Genomic DNA, 27,528 nt, shown 5'->3' with positions numbered 1-27,528 from the left:
TATATATATATGGCCAGCAAGATAGTGCAGTATGTAAAGGTGCTTGCTGCCAAGCCTGATGACTTGAGTTTGATCCCAGAACCCCCACGGCAGGAGAGAACCAGTCCCTACAAGTTGCCCTCTGACCTCCACACACAGGCCATGGAATATGTATACATATGCAAAATAAATAAATAAATGTAATAAAAAAATGAAGTTAGGGAGATCCTGAGTGGAAAACCCTCAGCACAGTGTTCCACTCACGCTAGTTCTGTTTTGCTCTATAGCAGCTTTAGTGAGGCCCAGTTCACACACTGTTCGGCTCACCCAATTAGCATGGGTTTACTGTATTCCTGTGGCTATGCAGCCACCAAAGTCAACTTTAGGACATTTGTCCATTCTAAAAGAAACCTCAAACCCATCAGACATCAATCCTCATTTCTCACCTCACCCCAGTCCTAAACAACAGTGTATCTGCTTTCTGTCATAGGCATGTCTATCTTGAACATGTCATACAAATGGAAAATACAGTGTGTGGCATCTGTGACTGACCCTTCCAGTCAGTGTCATGTTTTCACAGTCCCTCCAAGGACATGTGTCAGTGCTTCATTCCTTTTTATTGTCAGATAGTCCATTGTGTGGGTATACACTTTAGGGTTGTTTTGTTTTGGGCCCATTAGGAAAATGCAACAGTGACAATTCATGTGAAAGTTTCTGAATAAATACAGTATTTTTAAGTTCACCTCTTCCAATAGGCAGGTAATTTGGTTATTTTCTTTTGTAAAGTACTTTTTCTAACTTTTGCCTATGATAGGATGTTACTAGAATAATTAGGAGATTTTTTTGGTCTTTTTTTTTTTTTTTGAGCCTTGATCTACTCACAGAGATCCGCCTGCCTCTGCCTCCCAAGTGCTGGGACTAAAGGTGTGTGCCATCACACCCGGCTTAAGAGCAAAATATTTAAATTTTGTTGAAATATATTTGCTAGATAGTGATTTTTGTGTTTTAAGAAAGTTTTCCCTACCTCAGGATATGTCATATATTGCTATGGACTTTAAAGATTTTATTTTTAGTTGTGTGTATATATATGTGTGGGTGCCCATGGAGGCCAGAAGAGGGCATCAGATACCTTGGAGCTGGAGTTACAGGCAGCTGTGAGTTGCTTGACCTGGGTACCAGAAACTGAACTTGGGTCCTCTGGAAGCTGGAGGAGCAACAAGTGTTCTTAACCACTGAGCCATCTCTCCAGCCCCCATTACAGATTTTTAGTAGTTTTTATTTATTTTTAATTTTGTGTGTAGTGTATGTGTCATGCGTGGTCTGTGTGTGTGCATGAGTACATGTAGATGCACCTGCATGTGTGTGCATTGTACACACGTGGAGGCCAGAGGTCAAAGTCAGTTGACTTTCCTCTACTGCTTTCCCCTTATGTATATTTCAAGACAGGTTCTGTTATTGACCTGGAGCCCATTAATTGGCTCTACTTGCTGGCCAAAAAGACCCCAAGATCTGCCTGTTAAGTGCCCCCAGTGCACCACCACTCTAGGCTTCTGTGGGAGTGTTGGGGATCCAAACTCAAGTCCTCATGCTTGTGTGGCAAGCACTTTACCAACTAACCATCTCCCCAGCCCCTTATTGTAGATGTTTCATAGTTTAAACTTGTACGTTTAGGTTTGTGATACATTTTAAGTTCATTTTGTATAGTATGCAGTGTAGTTGCTAAGGTTATTTTCCTCCATTGACTTTCCTTGACACATTGGAAATCACTTGGTCGTTCCATGGACAGAACCATTTCTGAACTATCCATTGTGTTCCATTATAAACCTGTTTTTATGCCAACACTACACTGTCTTGATTATCACAGATGATCAGGTTATCAGGTAATCAAAGTCTTCTAGCTTTGTTTTTGGTTTCCCCAAACTCTATTGGTTGTTCTTGATCCTTTATTTTCTATAAATTTTAGAATTAGGCTATCCATTTCTTTTTTTTAAACATTTTCTATGTATATGAGTGTATTGCCTGCATGTATGTAAGTGCACCCATGTTTGTAATGCCAGCAGAGGTCAGAAGAGAGTGTCAGATTCCCCTGAAACTGGAGTTACAGATGGTTGTTAGCCACCATATGGGTGCTGGGAATCAAACCCAGGTCTTCTGCAAGAGCAGCCAATGCTGTTAACTGCTGAGCCATCTCTCCAGCCCCTGTGCTATCCATGTCTATAAAAACAAATCTCCTGGGATTTTAATTTGGAATGCCTTGAATCTGTAGATCAATTTGTGGAGAACTTAAATCTTGACAACATTGAGGTGTCTGATCACAAACATTGTCTATGGACTTATTTCTCTTTTAAAATTTCTCTTAACTTTGTGTTATCTTAAACACATTTTGCTATATTTATCTCTATTTACTATTTTTGGCACTGTTACAAGTGTTATTCATTGCTAGTATTAAAGAAGTATAATTCTTTTTTTCTTATTTTTAGTAATTTATTCTTTCAAGGAATTTTCTGTTTAATGAAGGTGTTGAATTTATTGTCATAACCTTTTTCATGATATTCTTTCAATACCCTATAATGCAATGTTACTTTCATTCATGTTTAGAGTCATTTGTATTTTGTTTGCGTCTTAATTGGTATAACTAGAAGTTGTCAACTCTCTAGCTCAAACTTTTCAAAGTTTTTAGTTTAATTTTTTCTTTGTGATCTGTCTCTAGCTCATTAATTTCTTTTTATTTTACTGTTTGCTTTGAGTATAAGTTGCTGTTTTTAAGATTATTTAATATGTATATGTGTGTGTGTGTGTTTGTACATGTGTGTATATGGGTGTCTGCAGGGGCCAGAAGAGGGTTAGAGCCCCTGGAGCTGGAGTTATAGGTGGTTGTGAGCCACCCAACATGGGTGCTGAGCCATCTCTCCAGCTCCGTATTCAATTTATTTACTAGCTCATGAACTGTACAGCCTTTTCTGAACTCTAGAGGTGACACTGTGTATCTTTAACTTTCCATAGTTCTACTCCAAATAACATTCCACCGCAGTTAAAACATAAGTGTGGGGTGAGAGAGATGACTCAGAGTTAAGAGCACTGGCTATTCTTGCAGAAGACCCATATTCGAATCCCAACACTCACATGGTGACTAACAACTGTCTGTCTAACTCCAGTTCCAGGGGACTCGATGCCCTTTTCTGTCCACCGTGGGCATTGTACACATGTGGTGCACTTATATACATACAATACACTCATACACATAAACTACAAGTAAATTAAAAAAAATTTTTTTAAACCATAAGTACTTCCATTATGTGCATCCTGAACAGTGTGCATCTGTTGTCCCCCAAGTCTTGGTGCTGTGCCCTGCTTTCCTTTGCCTGTCACATAATTCTACAAAACGTTGTCATGTATTATACAGCCAGTTATCTGCAAGTGAAATTTGAAAGTGAAAGAAGCCAGTATTCTAAATATTTATTCGCATCGTCTTTTCCAGCCTTCTTCATTCCTATTGTCTGGGCCTGAGTTTCCATTTGATATCATTTCCTTGACCCTGGGGAACTTTCCTTAACACCCCTTGAGTACACACCAGCTAGCACCAACTTCCCTCCGGCTTTGCTTATCTGAAAACATCTTTCTAGCTTTCATTTTTCAAGAACATTTTCATGGGCTACATATTTCTAGTGTGTTTTTTTTTTCCAGCAATGGAATGACACTGTACCTTTGGCTTTGTCTTACATGCCCTGCTTCCCTGGCACATCCCTTTTCAGGGTCACTGTAGCCCAACTCTGGAGGGAAAGCTGCCTGCTAGATGGCCATGGGTCTCACAGTCTCCGCACTTATAGCAGCCTATTTTCTTTACAGAAACAGAAGATCTATCTATCCTACAGTTTTGGTGGCTGAAAGTCCAAGATGGAGCAGCCCCATCTTGTCAGTTTCTGGTGAGAGCCTCATAGCAGATGGCATCACAATGGCAGGAGCACACGGAGAGATCACATAGCAAGACAGGAAGCAAGAACGACCCAGGAGTCAGGCTTGGTCTTTTTATAACAATTCACTCTTGAGTACTAACCAGGGTCTCAAGAGAATTGCCTTATTTATGACCTAATTACTTTCCACTAGGCCTATGTTTTAAAGGTTCCACTACCACTCAACACTGCCACATGAGCCTTTTGGCGGCTGATTCAAAGTATATTGAAACCATGGGAGCATTCTCTCTCTCTCTCTCTCTCTCTCTCTCTCTCTCTCTCTCTCTCTCTCTCTTTCTCTCTCTCTCTCTCCATGTGTGTGTTTGTGTGTGCCAGTGCCATGTTGTGTGTATAGGCTCTAGGGAGTCAGTTCTCTCCTTCTACCATGTGGTCCTGGAGATTGAACTTAGGAAGTCAGGCTTGGCAGCAAGCACTTTTACCTGTTAAGCCATCTTGCAGGCCCCTATAACAACATTCTTGACATTAAAGGGGGACAGAAGTAGAGTTCATAGTGCACAGGAGTGTGGAGGCCCCAGGAGGACTGTCTAGCAGAGTGCTTAATGAGTGGTGAAATGATTCTGTGTTAACTGTCAGCAAGTGTTACTGTTGCTGCCCAGGTCTCTGACTTGCAACTTATGCTGAGAAAAGGGACCTTCTATGGGACAAGGCCCCAAGGCCCTCTGGTCCTAAACAGCCTTTGCTATTCCTCAGCACATCCCTCCAAAGCCTTCATAGCTCTTCACTATGTATTTCATTAGTTCCTGTCTAGTCTAACAACTGGGAGCCTGAGCTAAAGACAGCACAGACTTCTAGCCACAAGGTGACTGACATATTTAAGAGGAGCCCCATCAAGGCCACCATGGAGCCAATCCAAGATAAGACTTGGGTGGAAATTTGGCCCAAAAATGTTGGACCTCTGCAGACTATTGTAACTCAAAACTGCCTGATGAAGGGTTTCAGATGTTTCTAGATCACATTCTGATGTGCTCACAGAATGCATAGTAGGTGAATCACTGGGCATGTTCAGGTTTCTTCTTTGGCCTTAAAGACTATGGCAGGGAGGACCCTGGGCAGATGATGGGAGAGGCTTAGCCAACTGGGGACGTGGCATTGCTCAGGCTTTGAGGAGCATCCAATAGACTCCAAGAGTAACTGCTAAGAAATGAGGTCCCAGAACTGGGGGTCAACAGCCCACTGGCAGAGCCTTCAATGGTCATGGGCCCCTCCTTCCAGGCTATGCACTCAGGAAAGATTCTCCCTTCCCCACCTCCCATCTCTCCATCTGGCCTGCTTTTCCCTTCCTTGACCCAACCCTCCACCAAAGCTCCACCTAGAAGAGTCCCCAAGTCAGTACATCCCATTCAGGTGTTCCCAGTCACTGAGACTTGGCAATAGAATGGCTGTTTACATGGTTTGGGTTTTGTTTTATTTTTTTAATGATTAATCACCTTTTCTCCCTTGACAAACAACATCACCTCTTAGAAATTCTAATCTTGAGTTTTCTTGAGTTTTATTTTTTTGAAAATAGAACTTTCTTAACTCATGCTAAGAAATAGCACCACCAAGAACCCAGAGAATGAAGCTCACTAGCCCGATGGGAGGCTTCAGCCAGGCAGGGAGGTGATGAGTCATGGCCTTTAGGGAGGCTGGGGCGATGTACCTCACCTGCCCTCTCAAGGAAAGGAGTGGGCTCGATTCCCACCCCCTTTGCCTCTCACTCAGTTTATGCAACTGCCAAAGCCTGTGGGCTTTTCCAGAGCCTTATCATTTCGAGATCAGTTTTCCTACTTGGCCAAAACTACTTGGATGGCTTTTTTCCACACCAGGATTCCAAGGCCACCTTGTCCAGCAGTGACTGCATATATCTGGACTACACTGCACTCAGAAAAGGGGAGGGTGCCCAGAGGTTTGTGGTGTAGAAAGAGGGTTATTGTGGGGACTGCATAGCTAAGGCCTGATCTCTGGAGTGAAGGATAGTCAGGGTGTAGTTCACTTTCTTCTTGATTGATCTATTAGCTCAAGAGCCTGGGAGGATACAAAGGAAAGCCCTAATCCCCCCACCCCTCAATTCTAACCCTACTCCTGCTGCTCACACCTACAGCAGTGTGAAACACCTTCCCAGACACCTGGCTCTTGGGTCACCCCTTCATCTAGCAGGTGTCCATGCAGCCCTGCCTGTATGCCCCTTCAAGGCCCTGGGGCTCCTGGAGACAGAACCCTTTTCCTTGCCTCTGCCTGCCCTCCATCACTGATCCCTGCAGGCACTGCTCATGGAAGATTCTACTGTGACTGTGTCAGCATCAGATGGTTTCCAAGGATAAGCTGATGAGCTGTCTTCGGGCCAGGAAAATGTAAACCAGTAGTTTCCAGTGACCTGCTCAGTATGCCAGTACAGATCAGTCAGTGCTGCTTGTGTGTGGCTTGCTGGGTACTAGCTTTAGCTTTGAGTTCCATCTGCTTTGACCTTGCGATAGGTTTTTGAATTGCAGCAAATGGAATGGAGGACCAGAACAGGGCTAGCCCCAGGCAGGGATTGTAGACTATCTGCTTGCTCTTAACTGAATTAAAAGAAACCAACAGAAGCTTCCAGGGCCACAGGCATGGCAGATGCCATCAGGTTCTCTGTAAAGGTCACATACAAATCCTTCTTGAAAACATAGAAGGCTTGGGTCTTGGGCACACTCCTCTCTCCCCCCTCCCTTGACCCTTCCAGGTGACACAATACTGTGAGAGGTGTGGAAATGGTCTAACATGTAGAATCCATAGAGGAGGCAGCTGCTAAGCAACCAGATACTTAGTGGTCCCCTGAGCTCCTATCTCCAGGCATCGCACTCTTTGTTGACAGCATCCTGCTAATTGGATTCTATGATCAAGACACTTAACAAACCTGAAATCTAAATCAAAGTCAGCAAAGAGCAGTAACTGTTGGAGGCGCTAGTAAGGCAGACTAGGATGACCTGTTTTTTGCTGAGGGTACAGTGCCCTATAATGCTGTGTTTGCTTCTCAGGAGTCAGTGGTAGGCTGACTCTGCACAACCAGCCAGAAAAACTGGGATCCATAGCATCCAGGATAAGACCCCTGCCCATAAGACCCTGCCGTGGGAGCTGGAATCCTGTAACAGGAGCATCAAGAGAGCACTGTCTGCTTAGAAAGGGATGAGGCCAGGCTACCTCTGGAGGTTTATGAGAGTCTTAGAAAATCGGGCTTAGCCCCATGGGGTCTGTGTTTTTGGATTCAACTCTACAGGGAGGGTATGGATACCCCTTTAAACCACACTGTTGGCCCAAGGGGAGGCAAGCAATAAGTGCCAGACCTGCTGGTGACTGCCACCAGGTCTCAGCCCAGGGCACAGCAGCCCCTCTCATGGTAGAGAGGGGTGATGAGGGAGAGCAGGGTATGGCTTCCCTCTCCCAGGGCGCCAGCCTATCTGTGGCATGCAGAGACAGTGATGAACTTTGTCTTCAAAGGAGCCACCATGTTGCCACCAGGTTCTTCTTAAATATTGGGCACCACAAATGTTACCTCCTGTTGGCCAGAGGCTGGGGAACTGGCCCCTAAGGAGGGAATGTGAGGCCTCAGAGTGAGGATTGAAGTGACTTGAACTGACTTAGGCAGAGAAGAGGAAGAAAGAAAGCCTCTGGCAGGTCAGGAAGGGGCAAGCAGCCAAAGGTGCACCACTGAGACTGTGGGTCTCTACGGGTGACACCAGGAGTGGCTGACAAGCCACAGAGGAGAAAGGATGCAGGCTGCTGAGCTCTGGGCCAGGCCTTGTCAGACCAGAAAGGACAAGGCAGTCCATACTTCTTGGCATCCAGGGGTGGATGAGCAGTCCGAATCTGCCTCTTTACTAGGGACCCACCTGGGCCTCAGCATCTTTCTCCAAGGCCCTGCTCTTACTGCTTCCCTCCAGGCCCTGCTGGCCTGTCCTCTCCATAGCAGCCTTGTCCCTCTTCCAGGACCCATTTTAGCAGCACCCTATCCTCAAAACTCAGCCAGCCCAGCACTGGTGTGGGTACAGTGGGAGGTGTAAGCTGAACCTCTCCTGCATCATCAGCCTTGCTTGAAGAGTAGGCTTCCGCCTAGTTTTCCTGTAATTTAACTTCAAGGGTCTCATGGACAGAGGAGGACAGAGATAGAATCCCTACAGAAGCAAACAAGTGGTGGTGCAGAATGGGGGGCAGGACCTCTAAATGTCGGGTCTCTCACCCAACTCTGAACCAACACCCGCAGCCTTCCCATTGTGTTCACAGAGGCTGCCCCTGGCCATTCACACAAGGGGCTTCCCCACCAAGAAACTTGATCAATTTTCCAAAGATGAAAGAAAGCTCTGCTTCTAAAAATAGCCTACCTGGCACTACAGTTGCCATAGCAACCTATCCTTCTTAGGAGCCTCCCTAGGAAAGAAGACCCTGGCCCTAGTGGGTCATATAGGGGCTCCTCAGCCAGACTTCCACCACCTACTATTAAAGGGCCTGAGGAGAGCACTGAGTGAGAACCTGGGGCACAGGAAAGGGGTCCCTCTGGTCTGACCTCTAGTTTGAGGTAAACTTCAGACAGTGCTGTGCAAACAGGCTGTGAATGAAGGGAATGGAGGATTTGGTGGGCCAGGGGCCTAGGGCCCTGACATACATGACGTCCCAGCCCTGTGCTAGCCAGACATTGGGTACTTGTAACATCTCCCCAGAGGAAGTATACACACCTCAGGAGGGATGCTCACCTCAGCAGCACATATGCTACAGCTGAACCCATATGGAGAGTAAATGGCTGTGTGAAGGAGGCGCACAGACTCCTAAGCAGTCCATGTGTTTATATCCATATTTACTGCTGCATTAGTCACAACTGCCAAGCTATGGAATCATCTGTCAGCAGACGAATGAATGGATTAAAATATGGTATGTCTACACAAGGGAGTCTTATTCAGTCATTAAGAACAAAGATATCATTTACAGGAAAAATAGATGGAATTGGGGATCACTGGGTTAAGGGAAATAAGCCAAATTGGGTCAAATATCATGTTTTCTCTCAGGTGTGGAAACTAAGCTAATATGCATATTAATGCATATATATATAAAGATATTTATATGACAGGAAAGTAAGAAGGGAACCACATGGAAAGAGGAAAGGAACCAGCAAGAGAGGGAAAGAGAGAATAATGGGGTGAAAATTATCAAAGTACATGTTATTTATTATGAAAATGTTTCATTGTTTCACTATGAATAATAGACTGGTGTGTTTTCAATACCCTCAGCACAGGGACTGGTGCACTTAACCCAGGCCTAGTAAGGTTGGACGCAAGATCACCAGCCTCCTCCCTGCCCCAGGCCAGCATCTCCTTATAGAAGTGCTGGCCAGGATGGGATCTGTGCCTGGCTTTTCAGAGAGGCCAGAGGGCCTCATGAGGTCCCTGTGCCCAGAAAGGCGCCTTGGTGATTGGCATCCAAAAACCACTACCTGGGATAGTGAGCTCAATCCCAGTGGAGCCTTAGAGGAAGAATGTGGCAGATGCTAGCCATAGCAACCCTGGGTGGTGCCTAAAAATATCCTTGTCCTGATTCCCAGACCTGTGCGTCTATAGCCCAGCATACTGGAAGGGATTAGGCAGGTATAATTAGGTTATAGATCTTGAGATGGAGATCATGTAGGTGGGCCCAGCAGAATCTCAAGGGTTCTTATAAGAGGGAAGAAGGAGAATCCAAGAATCAAAAACTGCTACTGTGCCAACTTGGAGGATGGAGGAAGGGGCCACCAGCCAGGGAGTAAGAGCCTGTAGGAGGGAAAAAGGCAAATACACTCTCCCCAAGTACCCCCAGAGGGGACACAGCCATACTATCACCCTGATTTTAGGACTTCCAGATCTGTGCGATGATAAATGTGATGTTCTAAATTACTGTTTTAGTGCACTAGAGCTACCATCACATGACCAGTTACCAAACACTGGCAGATTAAGGCAACAGGAATTTATTCCCTCTCAGTCCTAGAGGCTACAAATTCAAATTAAGGTGTTGGTGGGGCAACACCCCTTCTTAGGGCTCAAAGAAAGAGTCTATTTTATGTCTTTCTCTTGACTTCTGGTGTTACTGGAGATCCTTGGTGTCCACTGGTGTCATTCCAATCTCTGTTTCTGCCCTACATCTGTGGGTTTTTTTTCCTTTTCCTATCTATCTATCTATCTATCTATCTATCTATCTATCTATCTATCATCTATCTATCTATCTATCTATCTATCTATCATCTATCTACAGGGCCTCACCTTGTAGTCCTAGGCTGATCTCAAGCTCACCATCCTCCTGCCTCAGTCTCCCAAGTGCTAGGATCATAATCATATTCTACTATTTGTGTCTGGTTTTCTATTCTTTTTTTCTAAGAACAGCAGCCATATTGGATTGAATGTTCCAGGGTGGCTTCATCTTGGCTAACTGTATCTGCACTGACCCCTCCAAAGAGTCATGTCCTTAAGTTCCAGGAAGGATGTGAATATAGCATGGGGTTGGGGCTGGGGAATGACACTAGCCAGATTAGGCCAGCTGCTAAGGGTTGGAAGCTCATCCCCACAGGAGACTTCTGGTGGCTAGGGAGCCGCTGACCACACCACCAAGACAGCAGAGATGTGACTGCTGCCTTGCAACACACTGGTGACCTGGGTCTCATGGATTTATTCTCTTTTCACAAAAAAAAAATTTTAAAAAAACATTGCTCAGTGAGGCCAGATGTTGATGGGCATTTTAATCAATCAATGAATCAGAATCAATGCTTTCCTGGAGGTCAGGGTTAAATAGGCAGGGACTGATCTTTCATGGTCATTTATTCTATATGCTTGTACTCAGGGCACTGTCTTCTCTGCCTTTCCTATGCGTATTATCCTTGTCTCCAAAGCCATGTGCTTTGAAGGTGGCAGAAAAACCCCGTGGGATCCTAGTCACTTTTCTGTAAATATCTTCTCTGAACATTAGAAGCATGTGGGGCCAACACAGCCCAGGCAACAGGCCATATGAGACCTGGCAAAGCTTTGGGTCCTAGGAGGGAAAGTCAAAACGATCACCCTTGGTGACCCTTCTAGGTGATGACTAGTCCTTTGCAGAGCACGAGGAGGGGGAGGTAGAGGCTCCTCGCACCTGTCTCCTGCCCCATGGCCTTCATTTTGTCTCTTTAGGACCTTGAGTCCTCCCTCCATGAGCTTTCCAGTTTGGGTCCCTAGGCTCTTGGACAATAGTGGAGCGATATGGACTCCCACCCTGGTTTTCCTAGATGCCCTGTGTTGAACTCCAGCTTCTTGCTAAGATGAGGATGTAGGATGGTGGGGCCTGCAGCCCCCCTTCAGTGCAGGTTCTCCAGCTCTATCTTCTTGACCAGGTTGGCATCTGGGATGAGAAATGAGCTCATGCAGGCCGTAGGGCAAGATGAGACACAGATACCCTACAGAAGGGGACTCGCTGTACAGGATCCCTGAATGGAAGTCACTGCTCCATCTGGTAAAGATGAGGCATATGTCTCCCAGGCTGGTTTTGTTGGGTCCCATCAACATGGCTGGAAGGGAAGGGCTGGGCGAGCCATGGTGAGGAGCATGGATCTGGAGCCATCCACCTGGACTGAGACCCCACCTTCCCCACTTGCTCACTATAGGATTATCCCACTCCAAGTCTATTTCCCCACTTCCTCACCTATAAAATGAGTTTGCTCAGGACTGGAGATGTAGCCCACTTGATAGATTGCTTGCTTAGCATGCACGAAGCTGTGTATTCCAACTCTAGTATCTCATAAACCAGGCATGGTGGGTCACGTATGCTTGCAATCCTAGCTCTCAAGATGTAGAGGTGAGATGTTCAGAGTCATCCTCAGCTACATACCAAGTTCGAGGCCAAGCCTGGGATACACAAGACCCTGTCTTTTTAAAAAAAAAACATTTTATTTGTTGTTTTTACTTTATGTGCATAAGGGTACTGCCTGCATGTATGTAAGTGTGCTTGTGTTGTGCAGTGCCCACAGAGGTCAGAAAAGGGCATCAGATCCCCTGGAACTAGAGTTAGAACAGCTGTTGCCATGTGGGTACTGGGAATAGAACCCTTCAAGAGCAGCCAGTGCTCTTAACCACTAAGCCATCTCTTCAGTCACCCCCTTTTTTTTTTTAATCAAGATCCCATCTTTTAAAACTAAAAGAAATTAGTTCACCAAGGGTTCATGGATCCAGTGAGTTATTTGTCTGGTGCTTTAAAGAAATCTGGCACCTTGTGTAACCCTCGGGCCACTAAGGCGGTCACTGTCATCACAGTCTGCTGCAGGATGCCTGCCATTTGCCCAGCTGCCTCATTGTTGACCACTGGCAAGCACCCCTTCCAAGCTTGCTTCCAGAGCTTTTGGTACCCAAGTTGAGTTTGGATGCAATTCACCCAACATTTCCCAGAAGTACCAGCCATGTGCCGAGCCAAGCAGTGCCCCAAAAAGGCAGCACAGCTGCACGGGGCTCAGTGGAGGAGGGCAGGAAGTGGTTGCTAAGGGACACCATGGGGCCAGCAGTGTGCACTCAGAAGAGAGAGAGAGAGAGAGAGAGAGAGAGAGAGAGAGAGAGAGAGAAGCATGTCTAGACCCATCAAAGTGTTTAGGTACTAAGCCTGGACATGAAGGATGAGCCAGAGGTCCTCCCAGGCAGAGGACAGGTGCCATGTGCATTTTGTGTTCTTCTGACTGGCCCCTCACTCCCAGCTGCTGCCCAGCAAAGACAGTCTCCTTGGTCACCCCTGCCTCCTCCAGTTTGTACTCTCAGGAGGTCCCTCCTGGGAGGGAAGTGAGGCACAGCATCTTTCCCTGGCACTCAGAGCACTCCACAGCACTCCCCATGAGTCCTGTTGTTAGAGCTGAGGCACAGTATGTGATCAGAAGCCAGTACCCACCCCTGGGGACCTCTGATAGCAGACACAGAGCAATGACCTTGGCTGGCCCTCTTCCACTCACTTCCGAGAAAGGGTTCCCAGGCTCTGAGTCATCAGCAAATGTATCATAGTCACTTGGGAACAGCCCTGTCCAAGACCTAAGACCTCAGCTCAGAGGCTAGGTGCTTTTACTCCTATACTTGACTCAGTCAGGTTCTCTCCTCACTCTGGGCCTCAGTTTACCCATCTGAAAACAAAGGTGTGAACCTGGGTGAAATGGGTCCCACCTGACTTGTTCATACTCTCAAGAGAGTTCAGGGGCAAGCCTGCTTTCTCTGGTTTGGCCTGGCCATTCCACAAGAGTGTCACCTGGCAGCTTGCTACTCATCTGGACTGTTTCTGCTACCAGATGCTACCCTTGCTCCTGCTGATAGCAACTGGGACAAAAATGGGAGAGAAAGCAGTGGATAAGGTGATAGAGGCTGGAGCCATACCAGGTACTCCAGGCCCTTTGCTGCACAGGAGACCCTGGCTCTGCACTGTCACCTCCACTACACAGCCACACTGGTCCCAATGGGCCTCTTCACTGTTAGAAAGTTATCCCTTATCCAAGTGCCAGAGCCCATCTCCCTACAGATTCTATGAGTTATTCTAAGCAGAAACCAACCAATCTTACCTTACAGATAATAAAGAAGCTCAGAAAAGCAGATGGCTCCAAGGCCAGGAACCAAGACCTCCTCCTTCCCAGGGAGGAGTATAAGTGCCCCAGGCCCTCTCAGCTCAACACTGGAGGAAGTAATAGAGGCAGCTTCATCTTGTCCTGCTTGTCTGGGGACCCATGTAGTCCTCTAAGAACCCCTGGATCCCACTGAGGCAGGGTCTGGAGCAGCCTCGCAGATGATAGGGTAGAAACTGAAGTCTGAGCAGACTGTTGGAGACTCTAGGTGGATAGTGGCCTGGAACTCTGAGCCAGTGCCCTTCCCCTAACCTTTACGGTTGGCGGGCCAGAGAGGTTCAGAGAGGACAGGTGGGATTTTTTGATTCTCCCTGTGGCAGCCTTGAAGGACAGGCAGAGGTGACTGATGGGGCCTGTGGCTGTAAACCTAGGACCATCTCACCACCCAGCCAGCCTCTCCTGAATTCAGCCATTCAGCACAATGCCACTTTCCACCACGCCAACTCCTAGCCAACATGATAAACTGAAGCTCAGAATGGAGACATCCCCACAAAATCCTCTGAGTAAAACACAAACCAAGAACAAAGGGTCTTCAGGAGCCCCCTCTCCTATTGCCCAATTTTGATACCACTCCAGGGTAGCCAGACAACCCCACCCCACAGCTGCTCATTGGGGCTAAATCCTAGCCCACCTCCCTCTGCACCTCTCAGCCTCTGAGCAGATATAATCTTTACTGAGCAGGTAGGAGGGCTTCTGTGTGACCTCAGACCCCCCAAAGGAACCTGCTTTTGATTTGCCCTAGATCCTGGTTACTGCTTTTTTTGTGTTAATAGAGTTGCAGAGTTTCTGTTGAATTTAATGTCTATGGAAGGCTTAGCATGAGCTGTGTTGATAAGACATAGATTATTTCTTGTGACCATTCTTCTCAGTCTCCCTTGCCCTTGAGTTTTATTCCCAGTAGAGTTTAAGAACAGAAGAAGTATATGATATCATAAAAATTTGAGGCCCACCCAGGGCCATAAATTTGATAAGTTGCAACCCTAATAACTTCATACATCCAAATGCTTCCAACCTTGCTTTGGAGTAAACTCCTTCCTGGTAGAGGTCCCTGTCAGGGGGACAGTGGGACATGGAAACTATACAGTCATTTTCATGACTTTGTGTATGGGGGAGGGGGCCGGGCTGGGAATTGAACCCAGTGTCTTGTAGCTACTAGATAAGTGCTCTCGTGCTGAGCTTCATCCCAACCCCCAGCCTGTTTTCACGATTCTTTTTTGTAATTTTATTTTTATTTTATGTGTTTGAGTGTTGTTTTGCCTACCTATTGTGAGTATACCACATATATGACTGGTGCCTAAGGAGGCCAGAAGAGGGCATCAGATCTCCTGGAACTGGAGTAAGGACAGGTGTTAGCCACTATGTGGATGCTGGTGCTTAACCCTGGTCCTCTGCAAGAGCAGCCAGTGCTCTTAACTGCTGAGCCATCTCTTCAGCTTCTGTTTTCATGACTTTTGATGGGTGTCTGCTAGGACATCCTGCAGAAAGCATAAGCTAACTTAATGACATTATTTTTTCTAGTTTGAGGAACATTATATTAAACAGTTTTTATTTGCATATATAATACAGTTGGTCCTCCATATTCACAGATTGTGTATGTGAAGATTCAACCAACCACTGCTCAAAATAATTTTTTAAAGAATTATACTAAACATATACAAATGTTTTCTTCTTGATACCATTTCCTAAGCCATACAGCATCACAACTATTTATACAGCATTTGTATTGTGATAAGTTGTGGTACTCTAGACATGATTTAAAGTACACAGGAAGATATGCACAGCTCCATGCAAATATTATATATGTTCTTGTGTGTGCAGGTGCATGTGCATTCATGTGGAGGCTAGAGCACAACTTCAGGCATCAGATGCTATCCCCTTTCTTCCTTCCTTCCTTCCTTCCTTCCTTCCTTCCTTCCTTCCTTCCTTCCTTCCTTCCTTCCTTTCACTTTGTTTTGATTTGTTTTAGACAGGGTCTCTCTGCCTTTTAATTCCCCAAGCAGACTAAACTGACTGGCCAGCAAGCCCCAGGTATCCTCCTGTCTTTGCCTCTCTAGTGCTGGGATTAAAAGAGAGTGCCACCCCACCCAGCCTTTTTACAGATTCTAAGGATCAAACTCAGGTCCTTATGCTTATCAGGCAAGCACTTCATCAAGCCCTCTCCCTAGTCACCATTTCAGAGGCCAAGTCTCGATCATTATTCAGCTCTGCTTCCTCCCCGGCTGGGATGGGATCGTACCATGTGCTCTGTGTTTGAACAGCCCCGGTATTACTGTGGAAATATGGGGATGAATGCCACCATCTCCTTCTCTAGGGATGGCAGGTATGTGGAGATTCTATGGGAATGTGGCTGTGACTGATTGTTGGGACCTTGGAGCTGGGTGGGTGCCAACTCCTATGTATATGGCTTGATTCAGGGTCCTTTCCTGCCCAAGCCCATCCCTTATGTTCTCTTTCATCCCTGACCTTCTATGGCTGTTCTGGTCTTGCCTCTGGCCTCTCTGTCCCTCCAGTCGGCCCACCAGGCCACCTACCTCCAGTCTTTTCTTTCCCATAGACTACTGCTTAAATGCTGCACACTCCCTTTTGCTGAGGGATAAGGGAGTGGGTCCCTTGACTTGTGCCAGAGGCTCTTCACTGTCTCCCTTTTCAACCTGCTCAAGTGCCCCACTCCTCACACCCACTTCTTCCCCATACCCTGCCCTCTGTGTGTGACCTGCCACCATGGACATACTACAACCAGTGGGCCTTCACACATCATCCGTTTTTCCATTCATTCCCCCAGCCCCCATCTCCTTGGGAAGGGTTCTCCCTGTGCTAGTCAGTCATTTCTGACCAGAGTTCCTCCCCTAACAAAGTGAGAATAGAGTAAGCAAATCCTGGGTCCCCAGGGAGGATGCTCAGTTAGGCCACTCGTGCTTCAGAAACCACACTGAGGTGGGCCTGCAGCCATCAAGCCCCCAGGGTCCTCCTGGTTGGAGAGCCAGTAGCTGTTCAGCCCCATCATTGGCTGCGTGAGCCCAGGAAAGTAGACAGGTGCTTCAGTGAAAAGCGGACCTCAAAATCAAGGCTTTGACAAGTGTGATCTCCAGGAGGGCAGCTCTTCCCTGTGCTCGCTGGCAGTTGAGACCCCGTCCTTTGAAACTGTTGAGAAGACTCGGTCTTATGTGTTACACTCTGACAGATCATTGTGTTTCAACAGAAATAAATTCATTCAAAACAAATTTTTTAAAAAATCAAGGCTCTGATACAGACAGATTTGGATACTCCCAGAAATCTTTGGCCTTGTGGTCCTGAGAAGTTTCTTTTCCTTTTCTAAGCATATAACATAATAGGTTTCATTATGCAGTTGTCATGTGTGTATATCATGTACTTTGCTAAGATTCACACCACCCATCGCCGTTTCTTATTCTGCCTCCTGCTGCTCCCTCTCCTTTCCCCAAATAATCCCCCTTCTATTTTCATACTTTAAAAAAAAAATCTAGATTCCACTCACAAGAGAAAACATAATATTTATCTTTCTGAGTCTGACTTATTTCATTTAACATGGTGATCTCCAGTTCCATCCATTTTCCTGCAGATGGCATAGCTCTGCTCTTCTCTACGGCTAAGCGAACTCTCTTGTGTGTCTTATACCATCGATCCTGAATGAAATGTAGGGGGCTTCTGTCTTGGCTATTGTGAATAGTGTCATAATAAACATGGACGTGTAGGTGCCTCTTAGATTCCGGAGTATATACCCTGGAGTGGCCTTTGGCAGTTTCAGTGTGCTTTTTTGTCCCCAGACCCACCTTATTGGGTCACTATGTACATTAACTGAGGCAGTGTCTTCCCAGAGGCTCAACGCCTAGAAAGGCTGGATGAACAGCTGCCAGTAATTCAAGGGAAAAACCATGCCAGCTTTCAAGGCTGGGTTCGGGCCCCTGCTCTGCCCCTTGAGAGATAAAGCCTGAGCCCACAGCTTAGCATCTTGGAGCCTGCCTCCCTTCCTCCCCAGTGGAGGGAGAACAAGCCACTGTCTTCCTCCTCTGCAGTCACAGCACATGTCAATGACTCAAGTGGGCCAATACATGTCACCCCCAGACACTGGATCATTTTAGGGCTTCAGTTGCTTTGACTGGTCCAGGGCAGGAGGATTGTTGCTGTCCCAAGGCCTCTGTAGCTGGCAGGGACAAGGCATGCAGTGAATGCTCCCTGCGACTCCCCTTTGCTCAGGCCCTGTGCAGCTGGCCAGCCTGGCCCTGCTCAGGGCACAATCAGAACTGCAGCTCAGCCATGTCCACCCACACATACCTTGCCTGCTGTGGGAAGAATCTTTTTTCTCAAAATATACATTCTTTTTTTATTCCTTTACTTTTATATCTTAGGGTACAGATTTCCCTCATCTAAGGAAAGTCTTTGCTGATGATTTCTGAGGAAAGGCATTTCAGAAACCCTTTAGCAAACATGGGCTCCAGGACTCACAGGCTGCTTGCCAGCCTCTTCGTTACCCTGTGCCAGCATTAAAACAGCAGTAGGGCCTTGAAGCAGATGTTCCTGGACACAGCCTGGGTGAACAGGAAGGGGAACAAGGGTGCCATTGTGTGAGGAGTGAGGGGGAGGGAAGGTGGGAGCAAGGACAGAGCCACCCAGCCCCTTGCACAGAAGCCCCAACTGACTTGCATGCAGAAGAGGGCTAGCTGGGCAACCTGGGCGTGTCTCCACCCCTCAGAGCATCAGCTGCATTGGCAGTGCTGGGAATGGTACATTGTCTACCCTGAGCCAGTGTCTACACGTAGAAAGCATCCTGTATGTGAGGGCCATGTTGTGCTGGGGATATGGGTGAAGATCGGCAGGAAGAAGAGCCAGGTTTAGGTATGGCAGTCGGAGAGTAGGGCCTTGACTGTGGCATGGGAGTCTCCAGGAAGACTTTAGAGTGGGAGTGGCATTGGATTGGACCTCTGAGGGTGAGTGAGGTAAGGCTCCAGACAGAAGGGACATGATAGAAAAGACTCCAAGCAAGGGTGCTCAAGTGTTTGAACAGTTAGAATGGATAGGAGCTGGGCATGGAATGGAGGCAGAGCGGGGTTGGCCAGGAAAGTGTTGATGGACCTGGGTAGGCTTCTGTCTTCTGCAGGTTTATGTTCCACCCAGTTTGGCCGACTCTTGATCACAGGCTGCAGCCTAGTGGAACTGGTGCCCTGGTGGAGGCAGGCACTTAGAGGTGGGCCCCCTCCATAGCCCCCTCTCCAAGATCTATCATTCCAGCCCCCCACACACACACTTTTCTTCCTCACCTTCCCATGGACTCAGCTGGACCTGTGCCAGCCTTGGTTAGAAGCAACACTGAGCACCATCTAGGGTGCTGATCATTCTGAGTGGTGCTCTGCCATTCTTGGCCCAGACTGCAGAGCCTCTTTGTGGCTACAACCACAACAACTGTTTCCCTCCACAGATGACTCTGGGGACGACGACGAAGAGTCTGCTGCCCCAGCTGACAAGAGCGAGCTCCACCACACCCTTAAGAACCTCTCCTTGAAGTTGGATGATCTCAGCACATGCAATGACCTTATTGCCAAGCATGGCGCTGCACTCCAGCGTTCCCTGAATGAGCTGGACAGCCTCAAGATCCCATCTGAGAGTGGGGAGAAGCTGAAGGTGGTGAATGAGCGAGCCACCCTTTTCCGAATCACATCAAATGCTATGATCAATGTGAGTGCTCCCCACAACTGCTTGCTGCCATAAGGCTCCCCAGCCGGGAAAGGGTACCCACCAGCACCAAGTCCCTGAGTGGGCAGATGCTTGACAGGCCAGGGCTCTGCTTCCTGTGGCTCTAGGTCACTTTCCAAAGCTGCCACCCTTCTACATACAGCCATTGTCTGGTGAGGATATTTATTTATTTATTTATTTTTCATGGAACTGGGGACAGAATCTAGGGTATCACACATGTTAGGCAAGTACTCCATCACTAAAATCCTCTACCTGAGGACAATTTTAAAATTTTATTTATCTAGCCAGGCATGGTGGCACCCACCTTTAGTTCCAGCACTCAGGAGGCTGAAGGAGGCAAGTCTCTGTGAGTTCGAGGCCAGCCTAGTCCTCATAGCAAGCTCCAGGCCAGCTGAGGCTACAGGGAGACCCAGTCTCAAAAACACCAAAAAAATTATTTATTTTTATTCTGTGATATATGTTTTCCCTGCATATGTGTAATGCTAGAAGAAGGCGCCAGATTCCTTGGAGCTGGAGCTATAGATGGCCTGAGCCACCGTGTGGGTGCTGAAAACTGAACCTGGGTCCTCTGTAAGAGCAGCCAGTGCTCTTAACCACTGAACCATCTCTTCAGGCCCCCATGAGGACATTTTAAAAAAATTCCTGTGTGCGTGTGTGTGTGTGTGTGTGTGTGTGTGTGGAGGTCAGAGGACAACTTTGTAGAATATCTTTTTCCACCATGTGGGTTCCAGGAATTGAACTCAGGTCATCAGGCTTGATGGTAAGTGCCTTTACCAGCTGAGCCATTTCACTGGCCCCAGTGGAAGCAAGTTTGTTTGTTTGTTTGTTTGAAGCAGGGTCTCACTGTAGCTCAGATGGATATGGAACTCATTCTGTAGCCAAGGCTGGCCTTGAGCTCACAGCTGTTCGCCTACCTCAGCCTGCCAAGTGCTGGAATTACAAGCATGAGCCATGACACCTGGCCTTCAAGGACATTCTTTTGGCTTATCTGATAAAAAGGAGTTGCTATAGAATCTGGCCAAGGCCTGCATGGGTGGAGAAAGTCCAGGCCCCAAGTTGAGAAGCCATCCCAATAGGCCTGCTCAGCCTACAATAGTGGGGACATGGCTATGACACTGGCCTTCACAGCTGTTCCTGTTCCCTTCCCTGTGCACACCAGGATTAGGAGCCAAGCCTGGGGACAGGAGACATGAGACATGTGTATATGGCTAAGGGCCTCCAAGTGTGGCTCAAAGGCCATCAGACTGACAGGAAACAATGGGTGCCCAGATGAACCCCAACTGTTTCCCAGGCCCTGCAGCTCAGGGATCAGAACAGAGCTAGCCTGAGTTAGCACCAGGCTCTAGGCCCAATGGAAAATCTGAAGGTTGGGTAGGAAGGTAGAGACTACAGCCCATTATAAGCCTAAATCTGGGCATCCAAACTCTGCCCCAGGCCTGTTTCATCAGTCTGTTCAGCAGCATGACTGTGGGACAAAAGGCCCACTCACCACCGTGCTCAGGCTTGGAGGGTCTGGGTGTAACCTTGAGAGTCTGCACCCTGAGGCCCAAGGCTGAGCAGGAGTACCGAGATGCATTCCACAGATGCATATGCCTGTGTCTGTCCTCAAAGCCCACAATGCTCAGGGCTAAGGCCATCACACAGTGACAGGCACACTGAGGGGCTGCTGTGCTGCATCTCTAGCCACTCTGCCCTTGTTGTATTTCATTCCTTCTCTTGGATCACTGTCCTCCTTATAGCTCACAAGGCCCTGGTCCAATGACCCACACAGGCATTAAGCATAATGACACAATGCCCTGTGTGTGTGTGTGTGTGTGTGTGTGTGTGTGTGTGTGTGTGTCCTGCCACCACACCCACCTATACTGCCTCCCACCTAGACAGAAGCTGCCTGGCCTTGAAGAAGCAGGTTTGGCTCTTCCAGGATAATGAGCCTTGTAGCTCGCTGTACTCTGGCAACTCTTTTACCAGCCATCAGAGACTCATCAGTGTTTGCAAAGCCATAAAACTGCTCAGTCTAAGTGCATAATGAATTGCTTTATGGGCAGCATAGCCCCCGGGGCTTGATTATGAGGCCTGCTTCAGTTCCAGCCCGGAGGAATCCTGTGACCGTCTACCTCAAGTGGTGGAAACTGCAGCTCAGCATCAGAATCTGTGGAGTGGTTGGTGTGAACCTGACCTAGAGTGCCTTTTCAGGGAGTGGAGGGAAGGACTGGGGAGTTGCTCCGGGGGAGCTTCACCACCATCATTCCTTACCTGACAGCAGGGACAGGATCTGTTCTGAGAGGGCTGTTCCTATGGCTCTCAGACATCAAGCATCCAAATCCTCACTGGGTACTGAGGGGGACACATAGCCAAGGTTGGCTGAGGGTCCTGGGACACACAGCTCACTCCTGGTCACCCCTGGCCAGGGCTTGGCTTCTGGGCATGTTATAAAGAGAAGGGTGGACGCCAGGCATGGTGGTGCATGCCTGTAGTCCCAGCACTTGGGAGGCAGAGGCAGGTGGATATCTGTGAGTTCAAGGCTAGCCTGGTCTACATAGTGAGTTCCAGGCCAGCTGGAGCTACAGGGAGACCCTGCTTCAAAACGACCCCTCCCCCAAAAAGGAGAAGGATGGACCAGGAATCTGTAACTGAGGTGGCTATGTATCTTCTACTCCTGATCTTTGATCGTATGTGGATCCTGTCAGTATCACTAGGTGTTGTTAGCATCAGAGTACAAAGCAAGGCTCACAGAAGCCACCTGAGTTCCTGGTGTCACCAAGCTGCCATGCAAAGCGAGGTCTGTGTGACCCACTGCAGAAGTGATGGCCTCTCGGGGTGGGACTCCTGAGGGATGCAGAAGGCCCCTCCTGGCCTGGCTCAGGGGAGGTCAAGGCCTAGAGGCCTCACTCCTCAGGACTTCTCTGAGTCTAGGGTATGTTGGTATGTCACTGGGGATGGAACTAGGGCTTCTCATATGTTAAGCACACACTCTACAACCACACCGTATCCCTAGCCCATGGCATCCTGGTATATCTTTTACCATGTGGCCTCTGATCACTATGGCTGAGATCCAACCCAGAATCCCTCCTGGAAGGCTGGGACTTGGAGATAGAAGGTCACCCCCAGAACTGTCTACGGAAGGCACAAATCACCATTTCCCAATCTCTCAGATGGCCCTAGAAGAAGAAGCTGTTTCTTCCCACTGTGGATTGCTGTTCCCCACCTCTGGTTGTGATAAGAGTCCAAGCTTCCATCAGCCACACCCAAGTCTGGAAATCTCTTCCCAATGGCCTCTCAGGCAGGAGAGGCTCTCCCCCCAGCCCTGGGGAGTGGCTGTTTCCCATTTTCAATTCTGACTGTGACTGGGTCCTAATAGAACCCCAAACAGAGCCTCACTTTCCCCCAAGATAGTGAAGAATCTGGCATTATTCAGCCTTCAGGAAAATGATCCTTTAAATTAATGAAAAGGGGCCAGACCGTAAGCTTTTTGGTTCCAAACTGCCAGTGAAACAGGAGAGGGAGGTCCCCTGGATAGACCCTAAGAGCCCAGGCTGCATGGCTACTGGTGCAGGCCCATATGCCCACTGTTCCCCAAGGGCAGGGCAGCATCTTCACCTCTGGCCCAGTATGCCACTTCCTATATTTGAGGGAACAAGGTGCTTAGACTGGAGACACCAAGTGACACTGTAGTACCTTTACCAGTGCTGTGCCATCCTTCTTACCTGATGTCACTATGGCCATGTGACTTACATAGTTAGGGAAGCCCTGCTCAGTGGGCATATAACCCAGTCCTTAGTGAGCCCTCCAGACAGGCTTGTGCATGGACTCAGCAGAAAATAGCCAGGGCTTTCCTGTCCCTGGAGCTCACACCCCAACAATCCTTGCTAGTAATGTTGTCACATGTACATTAGTGGTGTGATCCTCTTAAGGAAGTCAGTCCAGGTCCAGCAGCTAACCAGCCAGTATTTTTAAAAATATTTTATTATTTTTATTTTATGTGTATGAGTGTATTGCCTGCATGCATGTGACTGCACCTGTGTTGTGCAATGCCTCAGAGGTCAGAAGAGGGCTTCGGATTCCCCTGGAACTGGAGTTAAGGACGGTTCGTAGCTGCCATATGGGTGCTGGGAATCGAACCCCGGTCCTCTGCAAGAGCAGTCAGTGCTCTTAACTCCTGAGCCATCTCTCCAGCCCACCAGCCAGTACTTTTAAAAACCAAGAATGGGGGTGTGGTAAGGTGAGACAACGGAGAGGCCAAGAAGGTGAGCTCAGGCCCAACCAACCAAAACCTCACAGGAGAGTGACACTTGGGTGCCAGTCATAGGCACCTCTGTTCCCTCGGAACAGTGACCACAGAGCAAGGCCTGACGGGAAAGAAGGGCTCAGAATTACAATAGTAAGGACATAAGTCCAGATCGTTCTGATTCCAGAGCCTTCTGCCTCATGGAAGGAAATCAGCCTATCCCTGCCCTTAGCTGGGGATTAAGAGGACAGGAAGACCTCCCCTGTGCACCCTTTCCCTCATCCTCATGTCAGCATCTTTAGCCAGCACTGTGGACCCACAGCATCTTGTGATCGTTTCACCCCAGTACTTGGCCTATTCTCCCCGAAAAGGGCACAATCCCCTTGGCAGTCCTGCAACCTTCGTGCTGCCACAGGGCCCAACACACATGACCTCAACAAACCAAAGAGGAGGGGAGAAGTGGGGGGAGGGGAGGAGGAGGGAAGAGGAGGAAAAGGAGGAGGAAGAGGAGGTTGGGGGGAGAGGTAGAGGGAAAATTGTAAAAGAACATAGGAGCAAATGAATGAGTCACTTAGTGTCTGGCAGAATTCCCTGGTGGGTAATTTTTCCGCTGATAAAAGCCAGTCCAGCGGATCCTGCTTGAATGATTTCCTTTGGATAGCTGTGAATTAGCCTGCCTCTTAGGGGAAAACTCGCAGCACTAATAAATTACTTGGGGTTTTGGAAAAAGCCTTGAACCCCTGTCTACATACCATGGAGAGGTGCTCTGCCAAGCTCAGCACAAGGACGTGTCCCCCCAATCCCTGTTCCAAGCCAGGGAAACAGGTCATGCCTCATGGTAGAGCAAGAGTCTGACCCTTGATTTAAGGTGAAGGGCTGCACTTGAGCACACTGCAAGCTCGTGTTTTTTAGTGCTAGTTCCCACAAAGTCAGGGAAAGAACCCTACCAAGTTTGTTCCTGTTTCCCATAATCTTGTCTTTGTGAGGAAGTCAAGTACATGGTTTGAATGACAGGCCCATGGTAGTGGTCAGGAGGAGATTCATCTCTGCTTAGTGACATCCACAGCCCTCCCAGATCTTCTGCCCAACGCTTTGTTCCTCACAACAACCATGTGGAGTTGTACCATGTCAGCTCCATTTTTATTGTTACCACCCATATTATTTGGGAGAATGGTCATTTTACCTTTGTCTTCACTCAGAATGAGTGAAATAATCTAACTTGCATTTGAGCAAGGCCCACTGCTTGAAGAACAGACTCACGGCAAGGAAAGGGCGGGCACTTACAGACCCTCAGACAGCCCAAGGGACAAAGAGAAAGAAGCTGATACCAGCAAGAATGACCAGTGCCACCCTGAGTTGAAGGCAGGGCCAGTTGGGCTGCCTCATGGGTGGAACAAAGGTAATCAGATTGGCCTCCAAGGTACAGTCCTGAGCCAGGAGAATGAAGACCCTTGTTCTCTGATTCTTCCCCCACCACATGTCTCCCCCAAGTTCCAGAGGGATGCACCAGAGTCTTTCCCCCAGAACAGGGCTTGTGCAGCCAGCAGGTGGACAGAGCTGGCTGGAGGGTAAGCCTCACAGAAGAACAGAGACCATTCAAGTACCCAGTAGAAGCAGAAATCTGGGAGGCAGGGACTGACCCTGAACTCTGGGTCCCTGAGTTTGGCAAGGAAGGAAGCATCTCAGAATACACACTTGGGAATCCCCAAAAGAGCTGGCAGGAGGAATGGGGAAACTTGGGAAATCTTGCTGTAAGGATATGGGAGAGCCCATGGAGGAGGGGCACCCAATGGACTTGACCTAGAAGGGCAGTCCAGCTGGAGAAGGCTTCAAGGGCAGAATTGAAGGGGGAGAGAGGTGGCATTGAGGGGAGACAGATATTAGAGTGGGACATGAGGGCAGGAAGGTTGGTGTAAACAAGTGTATAGATATAGTCAGCATCTTTGGGTACTTGACCAGTCCTCATAGAAATAAGAACCATGAGAATCTTTATTTGGGGCCAGAGAAATGATGACAGGAGCCACTTGCTCCTGAGAATGGCTGGGACTTCCCTCAAGCCCCAGCAGCAGGACAAGACCCAGAGCTGCCCCTGGCCGTTCTGGAATCGTTAGGCAGGTTCCTATCAGCTGACCAGTGTTCTACTCCTGACAGTCTTCTCACTTGGGGCCTGGGAAGATGAATAAAATAAATTCTAGAATGGTCTCAAATCAGTTGACAAACTGGTGACCAGATGGTGCCGTTTCCTGTGTGCAAGGGGTAAACTGTTTTGAAAATGAAAAGGGCTATGTTGGAGTTTCAATTGAAGCAGAGAGCTGCCTCACCCACACTGAAAATATATTATAGCCGGGAGAGTCCAGCCTTGTTGGGAAAATCTAGAACTTTGCAGCCAGACCATGATGTATGGCTGCCCTCACCAGATGTCTGGCCTAGCCTGCCTCTGCTCTGGAGTTTGTCCAGAAGGGACTAGGAGAAAGTTATACACAACATAGAAGTGTCACTGGCCATAGGTGTTCCCTTTCTAGGTGTTGGATACCAAAGATGGCCAGGTGTCTTCCAAAACGGTGGCCTTCGTTTCAGGCAGATGGGGCCTGAGACAGTGTGGCTCCCTTCTGTCTGTGAGACTGCATTGAACTTGGGCTTCTTGTGTACATGGGGCCTGCTAGCTGTTCCCAGGGAGAACAGGATGCTGTTGGCCCTATTGTGTCCTCTGGTATAGTGTCTGACCAAGAGGGGCACTCAGGGATACTATGTGTGTCTGCCATTTTTCTTTCCATGTATCGCCTTTGAGTTTCCAGTCCAGTGGAAGGCAAGGATCCACATGTGGAACAAGGTAAGCCAGCATCCTGGAAAGAAGTCCACCCAGAGCCCAGATACCTGAGCACCTTTATAGGGCAGACATCACATGCCTGGCAGATGCCAGCAGGTACCAGCCTGGTCACAGATGGAAATGGCCCTTCCATCTTCCCTTCACCCAGGACCTGTTGGGTGTGGTGGTGACTGAAGACACAGCCAGCCACATAACCTAGGCGATTGGCCATCTTCCCATTTCCTATGTGATCCTGATGGCTGCCCATTCCAACTTCCATTTGTCCTCTGGTACCTTTTTCACATCATCAAGGAGGGAGGTAACCATGGAGACTAACAGATTCTGAGTGGACACTGACAGACAGGCTCAGGCAGGGTCCTTACTCTGAAGACCCTCCCAAGAGCTTGAGAAGCTGTTCCTAGGCCACACACAAGCCAGGCAGGGGACCCAGGCAGGCTGACCTCACATCTGCTCTCCTGCCTGTGTGAAGAGCTGTGAGGTCACTGGCAGGATTAGGATTAGGAACAGTGTCTTAGTTTGTTCTCTATTGCTGTGACAAAACACTCTGACCAGTACCAACTTGGGGAGGAAAGGGTTTATTTGTCTTACAACTCCCAGGTCGCAGTTCATCAGGGAGCTCAAGGTAGGAACTCAGGCCAGGAACCTGGAGGCAGGAGCTGGAGCACAGGCCATGGAGGAACGCTGCTTACAGGCTTGCTCTCTTTGGCCCCTGCTCAGCCTGCTTTCTTATGCAACACAGGCCCACCTGCCCAGGGGTGGCACCACCCACAGTGGGCTGGGCCCTCCCACATCACTCATCAAGAAGATGCCCTTTAGACATGGCCACAGGCCAGTCCAATAGAGGCAATTTCCCGATTGAGGCTCCCTCAACCCAGGTGTGTCAAGTTGACACTAAAGCTATCCAGCACAATTGACCCCTTGTCAACTTGACACACTAACACATCACTATTAAACCATAAGCTTTCCAATTCTTGTCCCCAAACTATGATATTAACATTAATATCATAACATAAGACAGTACGACCTTAAAAACCCCACAGTCCTTAAAAAAAATCCAAACACTTAAAAGTCCATAGTCTCTTTTAAAAGTCTCAACTGTGGGTGGGCTTCTGTAAAATCCAAAACAAGTACTGTCTTATTTCAAAGGGAAGATCGGGCACACCTAAGCAAAACCAAAGTCCAGCAAAGTAGCTCGAGGCTGGACATCAGAGATTCACTCACGATCTTCTGGCTCCAAAGG

At 48.1% G+C, this 27,528-nt stretch overlaps 1 protein-coding gene across 4 annotated transcripts in view; it reads left to right on the top strand.

Moving 5' to 3' along the window:
* Osbp2 (oxysterol binding protein 2) overlaps positions 1-27,528 on the top strand; it is a 227,059-nt gene that overhangs the window by 163,604 nt on the left and 35,927 nt on the right. For 3 of the 4 annotated variants that reach the window (XM_029567336.1, XM_008841038.3, XM_029567337.1), the window contains one exon: positions 18,962-19,218. In XM_029567336.1, the coding sequence (XP_029423196.1) occupies positions 18,962-19,218 (257 nt within the window). Of the gene's footprint in view, positions 1-18,961; positions 19,219-26,245; positions 26,292-27,528 lie in introns of those variants that run through there. The other variant, XM_029567338.1, reaches the window with a different exon arrangement.

The sequence above is a fragment of the Nannospalax galili genome, unplaced genomic scaffold (assembly GCF_000622305.1).
Source record: "Nannospalax galili isolate Female #2095 unplaced genomic scaffold, S.galili_v1.0 scaffold259, whole genome shotgun sequence".
Taxonomy (NCBI): Eukaryota; Metazoa; Chordata; class Mammalia; order Rodentia; family Spalacidae; genus Nannospalax; species Nannospalax galili.
This window is presented reverse-complemented; position numbering and strand designations above follow the sequence as displayed.